The 21,125-nt window shown below is 62.0% G+C and overlaps 1 protein-coding gene across 7 annotated transcripts; it reads right to left on the bottom strand.

The window, feature by feature from the left end:
• Positions 1-3,145: 3,145 nt before the first annotated feature.
• Positions 3,146-13,614, bottom strand: ZNF74 (zinc finger protein 74). Of its 7 annotated transcripts, XM_027566044.1 has the most exons (8): positions 11,759-11,829; positions 8,964-9,092; positions 8,681-8,855; positions 8,453-8,582; positions 7,317-7,372; positions 6,467-6,593; positions 6,122-6,217; positions 3,146-5,469 (listed from the first exon to the last, which is right to left on the bottom strand). In XM_027566044.1, coding segments are annotated over exons 2-8 (2,160 nt in total). In that variant the 5' UTR covers positions 8,966-9,092; positions 11,759-11,829; the 3' UTR covers positions 3,146-3,895. The 7 variants fall into 7 exon arrangements, with proteins under 7 accessions (XP_027421845.1, XP_027421844.1, XP_027421846.1 ...); XM_027566043.1 differs by lacking the exon at positions 11,759-11,829 and having other exon boundaries at positions 8,970-9,092; XM_027566045.1 differs by lacking the exons at positions 7,317-7,372; positions 8,453-8,582; positions 8,681-8,855; positions 8,964-9,092 and adding an exon at positions 13,324-13,614.
• Between the last annotated feature and the right edge of the window lie 7,511 nt (positions 13,615-21,125).

Below are 21,125 nucleotides of genomic sequence, written 5' to 3'. Positions count from 1 at the left end.
GGACACTTGCGCTGCGTGTGTGCGCGTGTTACATGCTTACCCACTGCATTATTTGTGTCCATCTAAAGATGGAAGGTGGACAAAGAGAAAACCGTCAAAACGCAGGAACAAACAATCCTACGTCTAATGCTTCATTTCTTTGGCTGCCTGGGCTTTGCTGCAGCATGCAACCTCCTGGTGAAGCCCCCCTGGTGAGCCAGAGGTTGAGACTGTGCTTTCATGCCGAGGGCGAGGGCTCGATCCCTGATTGAGGAACTGAGACCCCACGTGCCGTGTGGCACGGCCAGGAGAGGAAACGCGTGTAGTTGAACTGTATCCTGATGGAGCTTTTTCTGTGACTGACATGGTTGTGGTCACCTCACAGAGTGACCAAGTGGTTCCGTTTATTCAGAGGCTGTGTTAGATCTGGGGGAGGAAATGGCAAACAGGTTTGCTAATAAACTATGAAAACCTGACAAGCTCTCCTCTCGGCTGCGCTTGTGCCCTGTGGGATCTTAGCTCCCTGACCAGGGCTGGTCCTGTGCCCTCAGCGGCGGAAGTGTGCGGTGTTGATGCTAGACCGCCGGGGCGTCCCCAAACTGCTTTTGATCTCGCGTATTAGCGGCTTACATACTGGCGGCTCTCGGCTGGGACAGCTTAGCAGTGACCACGGTTTGCACTTAATGTACGTTTGTTGCTAAGTCACGTCGGACTCTTTGTGACCCCATGGACTGTAGCCCACCAGGCTCCTCTGTCCGTGGGGTTTCCCAGGCAAGGATACTGGAGTGGATAGCCTTTCCCTTCACCACAGGCTCTTCCTAACCCAGGGATCAAACCCTTGTCTTCTGCCTTGATAGGCAGATTCTTTATCACTGAGCCACCAGAGAAGCCCTAAAACATGTTTAGAGGGTGTCTGAAATTCAGAACCAGGCAGAACCATCTCCACTGACCCTAAATACGGTCCCACAGTAAACTCCTCGAGGACACTGGATCCGTGATTACAGGTGGGGGACCAAAGAAGTCCACCTGAAAGAATCATGGACTGACCCTTACAACTGTGGACTGAGCCGAAGTTCTTTGTGAAAGGGCTACTTTGAAGATTATGACTCAAACACTGGGGAAGCTAAGGTGATTGGCAGTAGAATGAGTCAGAACATGTATAATTTCTTAAAAACTTATTGACTTAAATAATTTTGCCTATAATAAAGCCCTTTACACTTAAAAAAAAAAAAAGTGTATACATGCAGAGAAAAAAACAGGAGTAAATGCATCTCCAGGCCATGACTGTGAACTGAGGATTGTTTTAATTCTTGTACACCTGATTTCCCCCCAATTTCTTCAATATACATGTATTATGTGTATGATGAGAACACAAAGTTTTTATGTAAATAAAAGAGCATTGAGACATCAATGGAAGAGGGGCCAAAGGGTATTTCCAACGGTTTTCTTGAAGAACACTAGTAACATGTTCCATTTCAAAATTTTTAAAGAGATGGGAATACCAGACCACCTTACCTGCCTCCTGAGAAACCTGTATGCAGGTCAAGAAGCAACAGTTAGAACCAGACACGAAACAGCAGACTGGCTCCAAATTTGGGAAGGAGTACGTCAAGGCTGTGTTCCGTCACCCTGCTTCTTTAACTTCTAGGCAGAGTACATGATGCGAAATGCCAGGCTCGATGAACACAAGTTGGAATCAAGATTGCTGGGAGAAATATCAATAACCTCAGATATGCAGATGATACCACCCTGATGGCAGAAAGTGAAGAGGAACTAAAAAGCCTCTTGATGAAAGTGAAGGTGGAGAGTGAAAAAGTTGGCCTAAAGCTCAACATTCAGAAAACGAACATCATGGCATCCGGTCCCATCACTTCATGGGAAATAGATGGGGAAACAGTGGAAACAGTGGCAGACTTTATTATTCTCTTGGGCTCTAAAATCACTGCAGATGGTGATGCAGCCATGAAATTAAGACACTTGCTTCTTGGGAGAAAAGCTGACAAGCGTCAACAGTATATTCAAAAGCAGAGATGTTACTTTGCCGGCAAAGGTCCATCTAGTCAAAGCTATGGTTTTTCCAGTAGCCATGTATGGATGTGAGAGTTGGACCTTAAAGAAGGCTGAATGCCAGAGAACTGATGTTTTCAAATCGTGGTATTGGAGAAGACTCTTGAGTGTCTTGGACTGCAAGGAGATCACCAATCAATCCTAAAAGAAATCAATACTGAATATTCATTGGAAGGACTGAAGCTGAAGCTCCAATACTTTGGCCGGGTGATGCGAAGAACTGATTCATTGGAAAAGACCTCGATGCTGGGAAAGATTAAAGGTGGGAGGAGAAGGGGATGACAGAGGATGAGATGGTTGGATGGCATCACTGACTCAGTGGACCTGAGTTTGAGCAAGATCCAGGAGTTGGTGATGGACAGGGAAGCCTGGCGTGCTGCAGTCCATGGGGTCGCCAAGAGTCAGACACAACGGAGCAACTGAACATTATCAAAAGGTGTCTCTTGAAGCGGTAAGGTGCTTGCCAGCTGAGGCTGCCAGCAGCCCTGCCGGGCAGGCAGCAGCAGTGTGTGTATGTGCTAATTCGTATGTGAATTTCTTTTAAACTAAGAGAAATAACTATGGTAACAATCAAAGCTAGATTCTACTTATTTTCTGCCAATTAAGTTGTCAGAGCGTCCCTGTTTGCCGCAGGGAAGGGCTTGCAGCCAGCCTCAGGGACGCTGGAGGAGCGGTGGGTCGGCGCTGAGGGCGCAGAAGCCAGCCCAGCAGGACCAGCCTGAGCCTCCAGGACCGGGCGGTGCCTGACCACTGCCATCGGCTCTGCTCACGCTGAGACGGTGTCACTGTCCTCACACAACCAGAACCACACTGGACGATGCAGGACGTAGTTCCTTTATCTCAAAACTGTCACTTCTAGCAACCTTCCGGAGGACCACGTCGAAGAAGAATCCAAAAAGATGGTGTGTGAGGATGGTTTATAATAGTGACGCGTGGAAATCACGTTCGCATCCAGCAGAAGAGCAGCTAACAGGACAGCCCGCCCTCTCCAGAACCTCAGCTCCAAACACAGCAGGCTCTGCTGGAGAGAGGCGGGCCGTGCGGTGGGGACGCTGGGGGACCAAGACAGACACGCACAGCGTGCTTACAGAACCGTGAAGACGACCAAAGCGCAAGATGCGGTTTTATTAAGAATGATGGGCATCTCTTCCCTTAATTCTCTATTTTCTGAAATGTGGTTATTCAGCCTCCATACATACTTTAATGAAGTGTGTGTCATAGACTCCAGCCCTCTGTACAGATGTGAGCCGGCAGCTGGTCTCTGCTTTAAACTGAGCAGGATGAGCGAGCCATGACCGAGCCCCGGAGGGACACCATCTCTCCCCCTCTCTGGGTCCGCCAGGCGCGCCTCCTCTTGGGGGCTGAGCACCGTGGGGCCTGGGGCCGCCCCACAGGTGGCCTCACCAGCCGGGGTATGAAGCCTGCTTCCACCACGGACAAGGTGGCCAGACGGGACGCTGGGCTGCATGGCCACTAACGCGTGAGTGCGGTGAGTCCAGGGAACTTGCTTCTTCCCAAAGGCCCACCATTTGAGCCTACTCTCCCCTCCTGGCACAGAGCGTTCACTTAGAAGTAATACTGTCTGTGATTCTCCAGTTTTCTCTCCCCTTTAATTATCATGTTAAACATACAAGAGTTTACAGAAGAAACTCGGGATGCAAATCAAGGCGGCAGCTGTCCAAGGACGCGAGGACAGGGCCCCCTTCACCTGAGGAGAGTGCCCCCGCCCCGCCTTCCGAACGTCAGGGGGAGGACAGGACGCCCTCGGCGCTCTCCCACCAGCTCCCTCTCCAGCAGCCCACAACCTCTAGGTGTGTTTCAGGTGGCAGGTGGGTGTGTCACACACACGTTAATTTCTAGGGTTGCTCCCCAGGGAGAAACTCCTGCTGCCTGAGGGCGGGGCCACACCCAGGAGCTCGGCCACGTCCCGGGCATCGACCGGGCCCACGCTGCTCCCGCCCGAGGCTCCCGCGCCCGGTAGGCCGCCGGGCACGTAGTAGGGGCTCAGCAAGCGCTGGTCCAACTGGACGGCGAAGGGCTTCTCGCCTCCGTGCAGCCTGCGGTGCTCCGCCAGGGGCCCGCTCCAGCCGAACACCTCGCCGCGCTCGTGACACTTGAAAGCCTTCTCCGCCGAGTGGGTCTTCTGATGTTTAACGAGACAGTGGTTCTGGCTGAAGGCCCGGCCGCACTGGCTGCACTTGTAGGGCCGCTCGCCCGTGTGCACGCGCTGGTGCACGATGAGCGACGAGTGGCAGCTGAAGGCCTTCCAGCAGCGGCTGCAGTCGAAGGGCTTCTCGCCCGTGTGCACGCGCTGGTGCACGATCAGGTAGGAGTGGGAGCTGAAGGCCTTGCCGCACTCGTCGCAGCGGAAGGGCTTCTCGCCGCTGTGCACGCGCTGGTGCACCACCAGGTAGGCGTGGCAGCTGAAGGCCTTGGCGCACTGGCCGCACTGGAAGGGCTTCTCGCCCGTGTGCGCGCGCTGGTGCAGCGTCAGGCGCGAGCGGCTGCTGAAGGCCTTCTGGCAGTCGCTGCAGCGGAAGGGCTTGTCCCCGCTGTGCAGCTTCTCGTGCGCCGCCAGTGACGAGTGGCAGGCGAAGGCCCGGCCGCACGCGGCGCAGCAGTAGGGCTTCTCGCCCGTGTGCACGCGGTGGTGGCGCGTGAGGTGCGTCCGCTGGTTGAAGGCCTTGCCGCACTCGCCGCAGCGGTAGGGCCGCTCGCCCGTGTGCACGCGCCGGTGCATGCCCAGCAGCGAGCTGCAGCTGAAGGCCTTGGCGCACTGGCCGCACTTGTAGGGCCGCTCGCCCGTATGCACGCGCCGGTGCACGTTGAGGGACGAGTGGCAGCTGAAGGCCTTTCCGCACTGGCCGCACAGGAAGGGCTTCTCGCCCGTGTGCACGCGCTGGTGCTCCAGGAGGTTGGTGCTCCAGCTGAAGGCCTTGCCGCACTCGCCGCACTTGTACGCCTTCTCCCGCGCGTGCCAGCGCCGGTGCAGCGCCAACGCCGCGCTCCGCGGGAAGGCCTTGCCGCACTCGCCGCACGCGAACGGGCCGCTCCCTGCACCCTGGCTCCGGCGCCGGAGCCCGGCCCCGGTGGCCCGCACTCCTCCCGGCTGGCCTTCCGGGAAGGCTCCTTCCGCGGCAAGGCGGGGCTGGGCCGGCAGGGCGCTCTGCAGGCCAAGTGCCTCCTTGGACTCATAGCTGCCCCGCCGGCGCTCCTCGGCGGACCCAGCACTAGCGTAGGCGGCTTCGCCTCGGGTCAGAGCAGTCGCCGGGCCCCCTGGGCCAGCCCCCCAGGTACCCTCGTTGCCGAACCCCGGGTTGTGCACACCGGACCTCACCAGCCCGACTGCGATCAGCTCCCAGGGAGGCTCTTCCTTGTAAACAAGCGTCTCCTCCGCCTCAGGCCCGGGCTCCCATCCTGGTTCTGGAAGGAAGCAAGAGGCCACCCTCTGAGACCACGCGGGGGGCGGCGCCAGGGCTCAGGGCGGGGTGTGCCCAGAGCTCCGGTGAGCCGGAAGCGCGGACTGCGGACGGATGCGGGTGCAGGGGCCAGGGCGGCGGGCGGGGCGGTAGTGAAGGGGCCAGGGCGGCGGCGGCGGGGAGGAGGTGGGGCGGGAGGGGCGGCGGGGAGGAGGTGGGGCGGGAGGGGCGGCGGGGAGGAGGTGGGGCGGGAGGGGCGGCGGGGAGGAGGTGGGGCGGGAGGGGCGGCGGGGAGGAGGTGGGGCGGGAGGGGCGGCGGGGAGGAGGTGGGGCGGGAGGGGTGGCGGCGGGCGGGGAGGCCGGAGTCTGTAAGAAGCCAGAAGCCAGGCCGCTCTGTAAAGAGCCGGGCGGGGATGGAGGAGCCCTTGGGGGCTGAGTCCACACTGATAGCCCCTCGTGTGAACACTCCACGTGCAGATGCTCCTGTCTCTCCAGCTCAAGGCAACTGGCTGTGTGCCCGCAGCACGGGTCCTGGCACACAGTCGGTGCTCAATGTGTGCTCAGGGAAGGGAGGCAGGAGGGGCTGGGCAGGCGCAGAGGGCGCAGCAGCGGACCAGGAGCGGCGGGGAGGGGCTCCGCCTCCGCGCCCCACTCACCTGGATCGGGCCCCGCAGGCCCGTCTCTGGGCGCCTGCCATGGCTCCTCGCCTCGCTCCAGGTGGGAGATGACGTCTGGCTTGCAGACCGGAGGCCCTGCGCGGGGAGGAAGCGGCGTGGCTCTGGGCGCTCTGTGCGCCAGCGCTGAGGAAGGGGGCTCAGAGGAGGACCCCACGGAGACTGACATCCCTTCCAGGGCAGGCTGGGCTCCCAGGGCCTGTCCACCCCTCCCTCTCCTCCAGGCCCCACCTGCAGGCAAAGATGGGCAGATGCCCTGTCTCCAGGGCAGAGACAGGAGGCCGCATCCTGCCAGGCCTGGCCTCCTCACCTTGGGCACCATCTTACCCAGGGAGAGAAGGTTCTGGTAGTTTTCCAGCATCACATCCCGGTACAAGGCCCTCTGGGGGGAGTCCAGTTGGCCCCACTCCTCCTGGGTAAAGTCCACGGCCACGTCCTTGAAAGTCACGGACTCCTGGAAGGACACACGTGTTCGTTTTCTCTCACCCAGTACGGTAGAGTCCACCTGTGTTCCTGGGTGACGCAGGAGCTCAGCATCGGAGACCTCGGGCGCCGTCCTGAGTGTGGCCGGAAGGCTGTGCTGTAGACGTAAACAGCCGCAGACAGGCCCGCACTGCGCCCTGAGGGCGGACCGGACCCCTCCGTGTCCTTCCTGCTTGCCGCCCACTTCTTCCCGCCAGGCCCCCTGCTCTCCCTGGGCCACGTGCCTGCCCTCACCTGCTCCTACCCTCCCCCAACACTGGCCCCTGGTCTGCGGTGCCCCCTTCGGTCATTCCAGCTCCAAGTGTCCTGAAAGGCCCCGTGACTCTCCATGTGACTCTGGTCCGGAACCCCGGTGTTCTGGGCAAGATTAGCCAGAGATTAAAGGCTTCTCTGGGCTCACACCGAAACCTAAAAGTCTCAGAAAGACCCAACCACACACTGAGGAATGTCACCACATCCCAGCACGTGTAAGGAACTGAATCCGGCGCTCACACACACACCAGAGGGGGAAAGGGGGGACAAGTGGAGACTGGGGCTGCGCACAAGCCTAACTAAGGGGAGCCTGCCCCACAGCACAGGGAGCTCCACTCTGCTCTGAGGCGACCTCAACGGGAGGGAATCCGAGAGAGGCTCCTCGTGCACCTACAGGTGATTCACTCTGCGAACAGCAGAAGCTGGCAACACCGTCAAGTACCTGCGCTGCAACAAAAGCGTCAGGAAGTCCTCTCTGTCCAGAGTCCAGCCGAATGACTAAAAGGAAAAGCCGACAAAATCAGAAGAATTAAGCGTCCGTGAAACAGTACTGCTGCTGCTGCTGCTGCGTCGCTTCAGTCGTGTCCGACTCTGTGCGACCCCACAGACGGCGGCCCACCAGGCTCCCGTCCCTGGGATTCTCCAGGCAAGAGCACTGGAGTGGGCTGCCAGTGCCTTCTCCGCTAGGGCCCACACTCCACCACAAAAAGCCCATGCAGCGCAACTCGAGAGTAACCCTCACCCGCCACAAGCAGAGACCAGCCTGCGCAGCAACAAGCACCCGGCACACAAGATACATTTAAAAAGAAATGGAAATAGAAACAGACAAACCCACAATTACACTAGCTGGTCTTAACGAGTCTTTCCCAGTAACTGACACAATATATAAGCAGAAAACGTCAGAACGTGGGACACCCAAATAACACCAGGATTCAACTCTGACTTGGCATTTCCAGAGCACGCTAGCCAACAAAAGCAGAGTCCACGTTCTTCTCAAGCGCACACAGAACACTTACCAAGAGAAGCCACATGCTGGTAAGAAAGTAAGCCGCAGTACATTTGAAAGATTTCAGCTCACACACAGTTCCTTCTCTGATTACAGCAGAATTAGAAACAATAGAAGACACCTGGACAACCCTCCACCTATTTAGAATTAACAGACTCCTAAATGATACAGAGTGGAAGGAGAAATCACCAAAAAACTGTAGAAACTCCTTTGAACTGAAAAAGGAAAATAAAACATATCAAAATTTTCAGCAGAAACCTGAAGAGGACTTAGAATGAACTTTATAGCCGTGAATAGTATGTGAGAACAGGTATCAAAACAATACTTAAGTTTCAACTTGAAGAAACCAAAGTGAAGGAAAGAAATAAGAAGAATCAGAAATCAGTGAAGAGAGAAAAGAGCAGCAACAGAGAGCAGTCAACGAGACCAACAGAGACCAACAAGGAGACACGTGCTCAGCGTACGACTCGGCCATCCCGCTCTTGGGTATTTACGCGCGAGAAAACACACCCGTGACGTGGCCGCCAATACTTACAGCAGGCTTGCTGGTCATAGCCTAAACCTGGACTCACCCCCTGAACGTCCATCAGCTGGTGAGCAGATCAGCAAACGGGGGGTACGCGTACAGTGGTGCCACGTGTGGAAATCAGTCTGTTGAAGCCCTAAGCTCCAATGTGTTAGAATGCGACTCGAAGATGGGGTCTTTAAAGAGGTAATTAAGGTAAATAAGGTCATTAGAATGGGCCCTGAGTAAGATTAGTGTCGTGATAAGGAAATGAAACTTGGACACAGATGCGTACAGAGGGAAGGACGCGTGAGGACACGGAGAAGAGCCATCCACAGACCAAGGAGAGCAGCTCAGAAGAAACCCACCAATAGCCTGACCTCAGACTTCTGGCCTCCAGAACCAGGGGACAGGGCATGTCTGTCCTGAGCCACTGACTCTGTGGCGTCTCATCAGGGCAGCCAAGCAACCTAAAACGGAATGGGGTCTCATTCAGCAATCAAAAAACAAGCTGCTGACTCAAATCAGGACACGGGTGTAAAAGCATGCTAAGTGAGATAAATCAGGAACAAAATCACATGTACAGGGACGTCCCGGTGGTCCAACGGTGGAGGCTCCGTGCTCCCAGTGCAGGGCCCGGGCTCGATCCCTGGTCAGGGAACCAGACCCCACAGGCCACAAGCAGTGTGCAAGCCGCAAGCGAAGACCTGGTGGCAAATAAATAGATGAATATTGAAAACAATCACAAGGGTGATTCCATGTGACATTCTCCAAAAGGCAAAATTATGTTGCTTGCCAAGGGGACAGGTGGAGAAGATGGACTGTAAGGGGCACGAAGGGGCCTGCTGGGTGACGGGAGCGCTGTCCTGCCTGCGTGCTCACAGCTCTACGCGTGTGCCAACACTCACCACGTCCTACGTGCACAGAACTGGAGAGCTCTACGCGTGTGCCAACACTCACCACGTCCTACGTGCACAGAACTGGAGAGCTCTACGCGTGTGCCAACACTCACCACGTCCTACGTGCACAGAACTGGAGAGCTCTACGCGTGTGCCAACACTCACCACGTCCTACGTGCACAGAACTGGAGAGCTCTACGCGTGTGCCAACACTCACCACGTCCTACGTGCACAGAACTGGAGAGCTCTACGCGTGTGCCAACACTCACCACGTCCTACGTGCACAGAACTGGAGAGCTCTTCCCGTGTGTAACCGTACGGCAGGAAGTCTGCCCATAAAGAAGGCTGAGCGCCAGAGAATCAGCGCTTTTGACTGTGGTGTTGGAGAAGACTCGAGACTCCCATGGGCTGCAAGGAGATGCAACCAGTCACTCCTAAAGGAAATCAACCCTGATTGTTCATTAGAAGGACTGATACTGAAGCTCCAATACTTTGGAAAGACTAGAGATCTCTTTAAGAATATTGGAGATACCAAGGGAACATTTCACGCAATGTTCCAACCAGCTCACCCTAGAGGCAATCAGTCCTGAATATTCATTGGAAGGACTGATGCTGAAGCTGAAACTCCAATACTTTGGCCACCTGACGCGAAGAACTGACTCACTGGAAAAGACGCTGATGCTGGGAAAGATTTAAGACAGGAGGAGAAAGGGACGACAGAGGATGAGATTGCTGGATGGCATCACCGACTCAACAGAGATGAGTTTGAGTGAACTCCGGGAGTTGGTGATGGACAGGGAGGCCGGGCGTGCTGCAGTCCATGGGGTTGCAGAGTCGGATACGTCTCAGTGACTGAACAGCGACAACAAGCCTGATACGAAAACCCCAGTGGACTTCAGGGAGACAAGAAGGTGGGGGTGAGGACGCACGCTGAACCTGAGGCGCAGGGATGGAGCGAGACGGTGCCGGCAGACAGAAGGCGGAAGGGACAGAGACAAGACCTCAGAACGCGAAGCTGCTAACAGAGCTCTCAGCGGCTACGTGGCTTCAGTGTGGGGGTGTCGACAGGCAAGAGCAGGACCTGAGCCACGTTGAGGCCTTGCTAGGGGCACTCCCAACCTACCTGGAGAAGCCCACGTCCCGTGTATCTTCATTTTGCAGGGCAGGGAGCAAAAGGGTGTGGAATCAAAGGCAGACTTGGTAATGCAACCCGCAGAGGAGTCAGAACAGACCATGGGGGATGTCCCAGCCGGGAGGAACCCTTGCCACAGTACGAGACTGCTGGGGAGGAGGGCACTTCAGAGAGAGGACCGGTTACTCAAAGCCTGGGAAGCTGGTGTTTCGGGATCAACATCTGTGCACAAGAAGGGGCGTGCCTCCGAGGTGGTGCTCTCAACACACGCCCCGCTTTTCCCTCCATTTCAAGGTCAGCTGCAGACATCAGAACATCTCAGCCTACATTCTTCAGCCTGCACTTACCAAGGACGCTCTCCAGAGTCACAGTGCCATCATCACCCCCCTCGACCTGAAATAGTTTCCAAACGCCTTTGACAGGACTTTTGGATCTATGACCCACTAAGGACCATGTACCTACGCACGCGCTCGTCATGCCTCCTGAGGTTTCACAGAACATTCTAGCATCGCAGAAGCCGGGCCCGGCTCACCACGCGTGTTTCACAGTCATTTCTATCTTTCAAGCGACAGGTTAGCAGAATCACCAAATCCTAAAAATGACAAAGGACTCAATCCTCCAAGCCTTTCACCCACACTGTCTCTATCAACTGCACCTTTCTGAACACTGGGGAGGACAGACGGGTAAGTGGTGGAACAAAATGATGAGCAAAACCCCGAAGTCTGTAAAAGGAGTGATTTGTGCTTCACTCAGCTGCAGAAGCGGCCCCAAGGCCAACTCCCGTCAGAGCCCCCAAAGCCTCCGTAATTCCACGTTTTTCCACGAAGGCCTTGTGTCAGGAACTGGGTACAGAGAAAAAGCATATCAGGACACACGGTCTACCGTCACTCTGACCCCCAGCGCTGCAACCCAGCCCTCCCATCAGCTGTTCCACATCCTTCTACCTAACTTACTCCCAGAAAACGCCCCGAACAAGGATCAACCGCAGCAAGCATCCCAGTGGGCCCGCGTGTGGAGATGAGCCAAGTGGTGTCATGGGAGCTGCCGCCCACCAGGTGTGCGCGGCCGAGCGCTCCTGGCACATGCTGGGCACACAGCAGTCCCGAGCGACGGACCGCGGCTGGGCTGCGCCCGGCTGCAAGCGACACTCGCCTGGAGGGCGCACCCGGGCGTCACCGGAACTGTCTCTCCCCTACCCGGACCCAGAGCTCCCTAAGGACTGCAGCACAGGCACCCAGATCGGGGGTCGCTGGATGACCAACGGCCTGGATGATGGAAGGACGATGCCAACCCTCCTCATAAAGAACAAGATGTTCAAAAAAAAGAAAAGACAGCCACTCACCTCAGACCTGGCTTCCAGGAGACCCCGAGGCAATGTATCTTCTGCAATCTCTTTGAGGGGACGAGCAGGATCTGGAAAGGACGAATGAGTCAATGGGGCTGTTCTGTCCACAGCCACCAGGCACCCCCAGCCCAGGGAGAATCGAGGGGAATCAGAGGCGAGCCCCAGCTTCGGCACAACCAAAGAGAACCCGGGGCTAATCCTGCTATTCGGCGTCTCGGACATCCCACTTACGGAGGAGACGCGCCGCCGTTCCCGTCCCCGTGCCCACCGGAAGGAGGCGGCGGCAGCATGACTCCGGGGCGCTTCCGGGAACCCCGCGCGCCCTCCCCGTGCAAACCCAGGCCCGCGGCCGACAGGCCAACCGTACCCGCCTCCCGGCTCTCCGGGGTGTCCATGGCGCCCTCCCTCGACGGCCGCCCTGGCTGGGGGCGGGCCGGGCCAGGCTCCCGGGGCTGGGGACGGTCGCACAGCCCCGCGGGGTCGGCTACGCGCCCCGGGTCGGGGTCAGGCGGGCTCCGCAGGCGCTGGGCGCGTCCGGCTGCGCTCCGGCCCCATGGCGCGCCCCGCCAGCCTGTCAGTCACGCCTCCCGGGTCCGCGCGGGCCGACCAGGCCTCGGGCTTGGCCGCCCCGAGCTGAGGGTCGCGAGGGTGGCACAAAGGTGAGGGGCGGACCGGCGGACCGACGAAGGGCCAGAATGCCGAACCGACCCGCCTCCCACGGAAAGACCACTGCCACAAAGGATCGCCCGTGGGGCGCTGCGGGACGCGCGCATGCGCGTGACGGACGCCCACAACTCCCAGGAGCCTTTGCGGCGCGCAGGGGCGCCAGGCCGGAGGGCGCCGTGGGGCGGAGCCCGTCTGACGTGCGTGCAGCACAGCCTTCTGGGAAGTGTAGTTACGGGGCCAGGATCGCTGGGCTCCGGCCCCGTCCCTCTCCCCCTAGGCTGCGGAAATGCCCTGCATCTGGGTGTGTGTGCGATCCGTTCAGTGTGTGTGTGGTGCGTGTAGTGTATAGTGTGTATGTGTGTGGTGTGTGTGGTGTATATCTGTGTGGTGTGTGTGTCTGTGTGGTGTGTGTGGTGTGTATGTGTGTGGTCTTTGGTGCGTGATGTGTGGTGTGTGTATGTGTGTGGTGTGTGTGTGATGTGTGTGGTGTGTATCTGTGTGGTGTGTGTCCGTGTGCACCCTGGCGGGTGAGTGTGGAGAGTTCCGGCTGGACGACCTATGAGTGGGGCTGACGACCCTCCAGGGCACGTTGCCTGGGACCCCCGGGAACTGGAGGGTGGCCAGCCATGCTTCTGATGGGGGTTGGGGGCGTCTGCAGACGGCCGCCTGACCATCCACGTAGAGACCCTGCCGCGCTGAGGGGCCGGGAGTTCTGGGGCTCAGACACCGCTGGGCCTGGCTGGGAGCCTCCCTGAGGGCTGGGTACTGTGGGCGCGGTCCGCTCCGGGAGGGCGCGAGCGCCCTGGGCTGGCCTAGGCTGGAGGCCTGGGGCCCCCAGGACCTCACGCTTCCACCACGCGATGGAGGAGCCTAAGGAGAGGCTCATGGGAACCCACCCGGGCGTCTGAAGAGGGTCGGGGTGGTCGTGTGGGTCTGAGCCCTCGCCCTGTGGGGTGTGATGCCACCTCGGGGTGGACAGTGCTGGCGGCGGTCAAGTCCTTGGACGCCCCGCCTGGGCTGGAATCGGTTCCTCAGGAGGAGGCTCCGCGCGGGTGGTGACCAGAAGCAGGAGTGAGGTGCCGTCTGTGCAAGGAAAGGAAAACAGGAGCAGAGACGCACGGGCGCAAGCGGGCCTTTCTCCTCAGACAGGAACACGCGGAGGCCCCTCTTCACACCTTCCTGGGGAGCGGCTGTGACCTGAGGCTCCGGGAGCAGCTCACACCGGCCAGGGGGCAGGAGGCTCCTGGCACGGGGGGTGGGCAGGCAAGTCCCTGGGGCGGGCCGGACCGAGCCTGGGCTTTGTGCGGGGGGCAGGGGGCCCTTGGGTGGGAGGGTGCAGGCAGAGGGGCGGTGTAACCGTCCCACCCGAGGGGTCGGGGCCAAAGCCAAGGCCTGGAGAAATGGGCCCGGTGGAGGCTCTGGGGCGGCCCACAGGGCATGAACGGAAGGGCACGGCCAGCCTGTCAGTGCAGAGAGATCGATGGGGACAGACGGTGAGCCCTGGCCACGGGGTGAGGTCAGAGCCACTCCAGGCCAGACAGTGAGGGCCACGGATGCCAGGGCTAGGCAGACAAGGCCATCGCCAGGTACTGAGGCCGGCCAAGGTCAACGCGGGGTGGTGAGTTGCTCCCTGCAGAGCCAGCTGACCCAGGGTGGCTCCCAGGGAACGCCGGGGCGGCCAGGGCCTCCAGGAGGCCAGGGCCCAGTCCCAGGACTTGGTGAGCAGGGGGCATTCCGAGGCACGGTGCGCCCGGGTCCCGCCCCCACAGGAAGCCCCGTTCCTGCCCTGGGATCCTGGGCGAGTCACTCCCTCTCTGACCGTGTCTTTAAAGGAGACGCTGGTCTTGGAGGGGGTGGCCCTCGGGCCTCAGGCGTCCTGGGCTCTGACGTGGGTGGGGTGTGGGAGAGACAGGCCAGGCCCCAGAGACCACCCGTGGCCCATGAGGCAGGACGAAGCCACCTCCTGTGTGTGTGGTGGGTCAAGCCAGACCTGCAGCTGAGCCCGCCTAGGCCCTGCCACGCGACCTGCACGCTGGGCGCTGCGGGGCACCACAGCCTTGCCTTCCCTCCCGGGAGGGCCTGTGGTCCAGACCCCGCCCAGCCAGCCTCGCTTGCTCACCCTCCAGAATTCCCAGACGGAGAGTGCCACCCACCGCCTAGAGCCCGGCCCATACCGTGCCCTCCAAGACCAGCTCCGAGAGCACCCCCCACGGTGGGTGCCCTGCTCAGAGGTCCTGTCGCCCTCCGGCCCCTGTGCCGCGTCCCCACCGGCTTCAGGACCGCCTGCCTCGCCGCTTCCACTGCTCTGCTGAAAAGCGTTCAGCCACCACCCCCCCTCTGCCTCCTAGAGGTAGAACCTGAGCACCTGCATTTCAGATACTGCCCTGAGGACCTCGAGGCTACAGCCCTGTGGCTCCCCCCCGCCCCCGGCCACCAGAACCCCGTCAGCATGCGACACCCCCCTGGCTCCTGACCGCCCCCAGACCCTGGGAAAGAAAACCTCCAGGCTGGGTGGCCGCTCTGAAAACAGCCTGGGGGGGGCGGCCACAGGGAAATCCCAGGGCGGGATGGCTCCCCTCCTCTGCACAGAGAAGCCCAGGGCCCTCTCTGCTCCCTGAGCTAATGGGCAGCTACTCGCCTGCCGGGCCCGGTGGGAGGGCCAGTGTGAGGCAGAGCCAGGCTGAGGACGCCTGAGTTGGTGGCTGCCCATGGACATAGCTGGCCTGGCCCTGGCACTCGGCCGGGGACACCGTGGGGCACAAGCTGGGCCCGTCAGCACCTCCATGCAAGGACCCCCTCTCCCCCCGGCAGGCCCCACCCTGAGGAGCTCCTGGGAGGAACTGGAGAGCAGGCCTGGGTGTGGCCCCCACCCAGAGCTCCGTCCCGCAGGGATGACAACCATAGTCACAGCCTCCACTGGGCGCCCCAGCCTGCCTCTTGCCCCAGGCCTCGCCTTCGCCCTGGCCCTGCACCTATGAAGCCCAGGCTGGGGTCTCCACAACCGGCTTCCTGACTCTGAACACAGCCTCTGGAGATCAGAGGTGTGCTGACTGCCTGTCCTGTTCACCCTGGCCGACACCTCTGTGACCCCCCAGGACCCACGGGGCCCCCAGGGCCTCTCCTCCCGTCTGTCTTTGCCCCTGTCACACTGGATCCACTGGCCTCTGTCTGCCCAGGGCCCAGGCCGCCCACCCTCGTCCCTCACGGCTCTCACACTCCCATCTGCCTGTCAGCAATCCTGGAGTCTCCCCCACGCCTGCTCACACCCTCAGGGCTTCCCTGCGGCCCCCTTCTGGGGATCTGAGGGCCTCTTGGGTGCCACAGGCGAGATTCAGAGAGGGCAGAGGCCTGGGTCACACAGCCGGGCTTGGTGGGCCACGCCATCCAGGGCTCCTGTGTCAGCTCGATTTTAATTACGGAGGGGAGGTTGGGGGGGGGTATGGTTAACGAGGCTCCAGGGAGCAGCTGGGCCAGATGCTGGGGGTCCCCGGGGGGCCAGATGACTCAGCAGGAAGCAGGGGCTGGAGGGGTGGACCTAGGGCTGGATTCTCCCCTCCCCCTGCACCTTCCAGGGTGACAGGCTCCAACGAATGAGTTAATGAGTGAATGAGAGGGTGACCTGGGGCCAGGGCTGCCCATGGACAGGGTTGACTGCACCCCCAATCACACACACACACACACGAGCACAGAGCTGCAGAGTCCTCCAGGGGCCCCAGGGACACAGGCTCCAGCAGCTGTCTTGCCATCTCCCTTCCCAGTCCAGCCTGGATCCTCGCCAGGCCCTCCCCGCCCACAATTTGCCAGGGCGGCCCCAGGGCGCCCAGAGCCCTAACTAGTCCCTTGGTGCCGTGAGCACAACATGCCCAGGGCGAGGGGTGGGAACCCTGCCCTCCAGAGGGGCGAACTGAGCCCTGTCCATGGCCCGGGGGTGGGCGGGGCAATGGTGCAGGCGCCACGGCAGCAGAGTGAGAATGCAGGGGGTGCAGCGGTGAGGAGGTGAGGGACGGGGGAGCAGGCAGGGGTCCGTGAGGGACGGGGAGGTGCACGGCTGGCCGCGGGTAGCTCCACCTGGGACCCTCCGCCCCAGATGCGTTCAGCCAAGGACCCTATCTGACGGCATCCAGCCCGCTCGGCACCACGGGCCATGGTGGGGACCCTGCTGTGGATGGAAGCGGACAGAGAACAGAGCCGCTTCCCTGCGACTTCCAGGGTGCTGTGGGCGAGGGGCCCCCGAGGTACCCGGTGGGGGCCCTGGTCAAGGAAGGTTGCCCTGCCCCAGCGGGAGGCGTGGGGGCAGCCAGGAGCGGGGGTGGGGGGGGGTGGGGGGTGGACCTGGGGTTCCCCCCAGGCAGGCAAGGCAAAGGGTGGGAAGTGTCTCGAGGAGGAGGAGGATGGGACCAGCACACAGACAGCGAGAGGGCGCGACCTCCGGCAGCCCCCGGAGGCGGGGACCCTGCGGAGCTCGAAGGCTGGGGCGGCAGAGCACTGGAGGGAGGGGTTCCAGACAGAGCCTGGACCTGGTGTGGGAGGGGCTTCGGCCAGTGGGCGGGGCTGGGGGCCCGCTCTTGCCTTCCTGCCGTAACTGGGCCGGGACAGTGGCTTTGAGCAGAGGATGGAGCCCGGCTCCCCGTTTGGGTTTGGGTGTCTCCACGTCCCCATCGCCTCTGTCTGACGCCTGTCCAAGCCCCTCTGGGGACCCACTGACAGCGTGGTCTCGCGGGCAAGCCCTGCACACTTATACCCGCGGCGCTGTTCCCCTGGCTCCTTGGATCTCGGGCCTGCCGGGGTTCCCCGGGCCCCAGGCCGGATCCCCCGAGGCTTACGGTCGTTCCCACAGCCGTCCCCCCGGGGCCCTCTCCACGGAGCGTCGCCCGGGCCCCATCGGTCGCTAGGCTGCAGGCTGGGGCTCAGGCCCGGCCGGGCTCTGGAAGCGGCGGTGGAGGCGGCAGCCAAGCGAATGGCGGCGGAGCCCCGGCGCCCGTGGGTCCAGGCGCGCAGCGCTTACGGCGCCAGCGAGGCGCTACGGCGCGCGGTGGGCCGCCGGCGGGACCCCGGGCCGCAGCCCAATGGGCCGGGCCCCGACGAAGCCCGCGGCCCGGGCCGCCTGGCTCGCTTGCGGGGCCAGCTTCGGGCTGAGGCGGCGGCGCGGGCCGACGCGCCCCGACTGCTGCGGCTGGTGGAGCGCGCGGGGGCCGCGGCGGGGGCGGCGGAGACGGGCGAGCAGGCGGAGGAGCGCAGCCGCGGCTCCGTGTGCTCCGTGTGCGGCGAGCCGCGCGGCGGGGCCACTTACCCGGCGGGCGTCCTGGAGGTGAGCGAGCGGCAGCTGCAGGAGGGCCTGGCGGCCGTACGCGCGGAGCTGGGCGCGGGGTTGGAGGCGCTGCGCGCGGAGCTGCGGGCCGAGCTGGACGCCCTGCGCGCGCTGCTGCCGCCTCCGCCGGCCGCCCGCCGCGAGCCCCGCGTCCCCCGAGGCCCGGCCCTGCTGCGGGCACTGGGCACCGTGAACGCCCTGGCCGCGGGCGTGAGGCCCACAGACGACGCCTCAGACGGCCCGGCCGACGGCGGCGCGAACCGGGCCCCGGCCAAGAAGAACCTCAAGAAGACCCCGGTGCCGCCCGGGGCCCCGCAGGGCGGCGGGGATTAAGCCTGGGGCGAGGGCCTGGGGCAGCGCCGCGGGTCGCCCGGCTTTGCTGTTCCGAAATGGACCGGGGCTCGTGGGGCGTGGCTCGGGAGCGAGAAGGGTCCTCCGACGCCGCTCGCTAGCGCTCTGGCACCGATAGGGGCTGGGGAGCGCGGCTGGTGCGGGCAGCGCTGGGGAAGGGCCGGGGTGGAGGTCCGCCAGCCTCGGGGAGACCGCGGAGCAAGAGCCCAGGGTCCCCCGCCTGGGGGAGGGGTTGTACGTGTGTTTCCTTGAATGGTCTCTGGGAGGAGACCGGCTGTCCGGTGCTGGGGTGGCGAGCCTGACCCACACACCAAGTCCAACAGGCACCGGGACACGTGGGCTGCAGGGACAGTCACCGGGACACCGCTCACCCAGGACAGTGTCGCTCTGATGCACAGCGCATTCTACTTCGGCCCTGGACTGCAGCCTGACCCTAGCCAGCTTCACTCCCCCGGCTGTGCCCACCCACTCCTGGATGCTGCACATCTGGTCAGCGCCTCCAGGACCATCAGCTTCGCCTTGACAGCAAGGCCCTCACGGACCCTCGCCGCGGGCAGTCACCTGACAGCAGAGTCTCTCCAGTGTCCACCCACAGCAGACTCCACAGCACACTTTACCCCGGGGCCGCCTGCCCAGCGAGGCCTCCAGCACAGAGCCAGGAATTGGCACGGTCTCATCTCCTGGCCTCAGTGAAGTGGCAGCCAGAGGCATCACCAAGCCGCATGGTGTCTAGGCTGGGCAGCCCGCTCCTTTATAGAATAAATCGTGTGCTAGCAGGCACCAACTGGCAGGCGGCCTTTCTCCTTCCATCTCATTGGGGACTCAGACGAAGTGTAGGGTGGCAGGGTGGGCACAATCTGCCCCCGAGAGGGACTAGGGCAGTCTGGGCTTCTGGGTGAGGCTGGGGAGTTCGGAGGTGCACCCAGGCCGTCCCTCCCCCCAGCCACAGGAGGCCAAGGTCACTGCGTGCGTCCTTTACTGTGGGAAGGGGGTCCTGCCTGCTTCCTAGGGGCCCTGCCAGAGCCACAGGCTGAGCCCCAGGGCCAGCAAAGCCCTGCACCCACCGACTGGGGTGGGGGCTGCCCCACAGATCGAGGTGCTGTGGGAAGCGAAGACCCTGTGTTCGCCAAGAGGCTGCTGTGGCCGGGAAAGGGCTGAGGGAGGGGGACCGCGTCCCTGAAGACTGTCCAGCGCACGGTGGGTGCGCAGTCTGCTGTGGTCAGCGACCCCGCCGTAGCTGTAGAAGCGTGAGAGGCCAGAGGTGCCGGGTAGCAGCAAGACCAGTGCGAAGGTGGGCGCCAGATTCACAGAGGCCCCCAGGTGAGGGGTGGGGCGAGTTGGCACCGGCTTCCTGCACCGGTCTCCCCACCCCCCACCCGTTCTTCAGCCCCAGACCTCCCAGAAGTTGGCCTTGTGAGTCCTGATCCTGGGGAGGGGGTTCCAAGTGAGAGACTGGGGGGAGGGTGGCTCTCAACTGGCAGACACTCAGAGGGGTGCAGGGCAGACCAAGTGGGAAGAGAGAAGAACGGGGCCTCGCTGGGGGCAGAGCCACTCCCACTGACCCTGCGGGTCTGCAGCTTCTCACGGGCCACCTGGCCACAGACCCTGTTCATCCTCGAGGCGCCGATGGCCCAGCCAAGACCCCTTGCTTGGAAGCAGGCCGTCACACAGCTGGCCCAGCAGCCCCTCCCCGCCAGGAGTCACACTGGCTCTGCCTCACCGCCAACAGCGTGGCCACCTCCCCACCGCCCCCGCCCCCCACCCAGGCCCTCAGGGTGTCCCCGGATGTTCATGTGGACCGCCTGCATCTGCGGAGACAGACCCTGGGAGGTCCCCAGCCGCCACCACCCGGCTCCCCTGGCCCGGCCTCCATGGGGGCACTCCGTCCCTACCTCCCCATGCCCGCCCACCTCCACGTGGCAGTGTGGCCCGTGCGTGCAGGCTGTGCTCGGAGCCCACTCACCCAGGGCCCCCCCGCTGGGGAAGCGAAGCTGCAGGGTGCAGTAGGCAGGTGGGGACTTCGGCGCCCCGCATCTCCGGGGGCCTGTGTGGGTCTGCGCCCACTGGGAGGAGCACAGAGTGCTTCTTCCCCTCACCCACCAGGGCACAAGGTGAGAGCAAAGGTCCTTGTCTGGCCAGCCTGCTCCCTGGCTGGGCCTCTGTGGAACCACAACACACGGGTGTCCTGGCCCCCCTGCTGGCCAGCTGTGTCCACAGACGGCGGGGGAAGCCCCCGCCCTGCACTGAGGGGAGGAGTCTGGGTCCTGACCCACCTCGGCTCCATGAATGCTGGTTTGGGGTGACTGCTGGCTTGGGGTGACTGCGAGGCGCCCCGGGCGTTCTGAGCTCTGGGTGCGGCCTCACTTCTGTGCCTCGGGGGACAATGGCTGCCTGCTCCTGGGGGCAGGTCCCTGACCTCTGCTGGGGATTCCACCAGTGTGGTTCCTGTGCTGTTCATGGAGACTTTGGTTCCTGGGGGGGCGTCCCGAATGTAGAGGCTCTTCATCCATTTGTGGGGCTTCCTGACCCTTGTGTGTGTGGGGGGTCTTTGTTCCCTGGATGGCGTTTCATCTCCTGTGTGAGGGTGGGGATCCTTGTGCAGGGGACTGTGCTCCCGTCGGTGGGGGTGCTGACCCGTATGACCATCATCCTCCAGGGTCCACGGGCCTGGAGGTGCAGAGTCATGGCCTTGGAAGATGAAGAGCCCGAGAGCGGGGTCTAGCTGGACCTGGTGAAGGTCGATGTTGATGGGGATTGGGCTGGGCCCCATGGGCTGGGGCTGTCTCCTTCCAATGGGTGGGGCCTGGAGGAACAGGTTTGGGTCTCTAGGGGGGCTCAGGAGACGTGGGGGCATAGAGGAAGGTGGCCCCCCCACACACACCCAGGCCCCACCGGACAGGTCACCACTGCCCTTCCCGCCAACCAGGCCTGGCCAGAGCACGTGCAGCACTGTCTCAGGGGCAGCTCTTCGGGCAGCTGCTCCCCGGGAAGGGGGGCGGGGAGGGTCTCCCACTCCAGGGGCCTCCACCATTGCTCCCA

Source organism: Bos indicus x Bos taurus, chromosome 17, assembly GCF_003369695.1.
Source record: "Bos indicus x Bos taurus breed Angus x Brahman F1 hybrid chromosome 17, Bos_hybrid_MaternalHap_v2.0, whole genome shotgun sequence".
Classification (NCBI taxonomy): domain Eukaryota; kingdom Metazoa; phylum Chordata; class Mammalia; order Artiodactyla; family Bovidae; genus Bos; species Bos indicus x Bos taurus.
The sequence above is the reverse complement of the archived record's forward strand: the minus strand, read 5'-3'. Positions and strand labels throughout refer to the sequence as shown.

What these genes read in the sequence shown, in the direction of transcription:
- ZNF74 (XM_027566044.1), bottom strand. An exon ending in ACGCTTTTGTTGCAGCGCAG is followed by an intron (nt 6,594 to 7,316) that starts GTACTTGACGGT and finishes GTGTCCTTCCAG; the next exon opens with GAGTCCGTGACTTTCAAGGA. An exon ending in CCAGAACCTTCTCTCCCTGG is followed by an intron (nt 6,218 to 6,466) that starts GTAAGATGGTGC and finishes CTCCCCGCGCAG; the next exon opens with GGCCTCCGGTCTGCAAGCCA.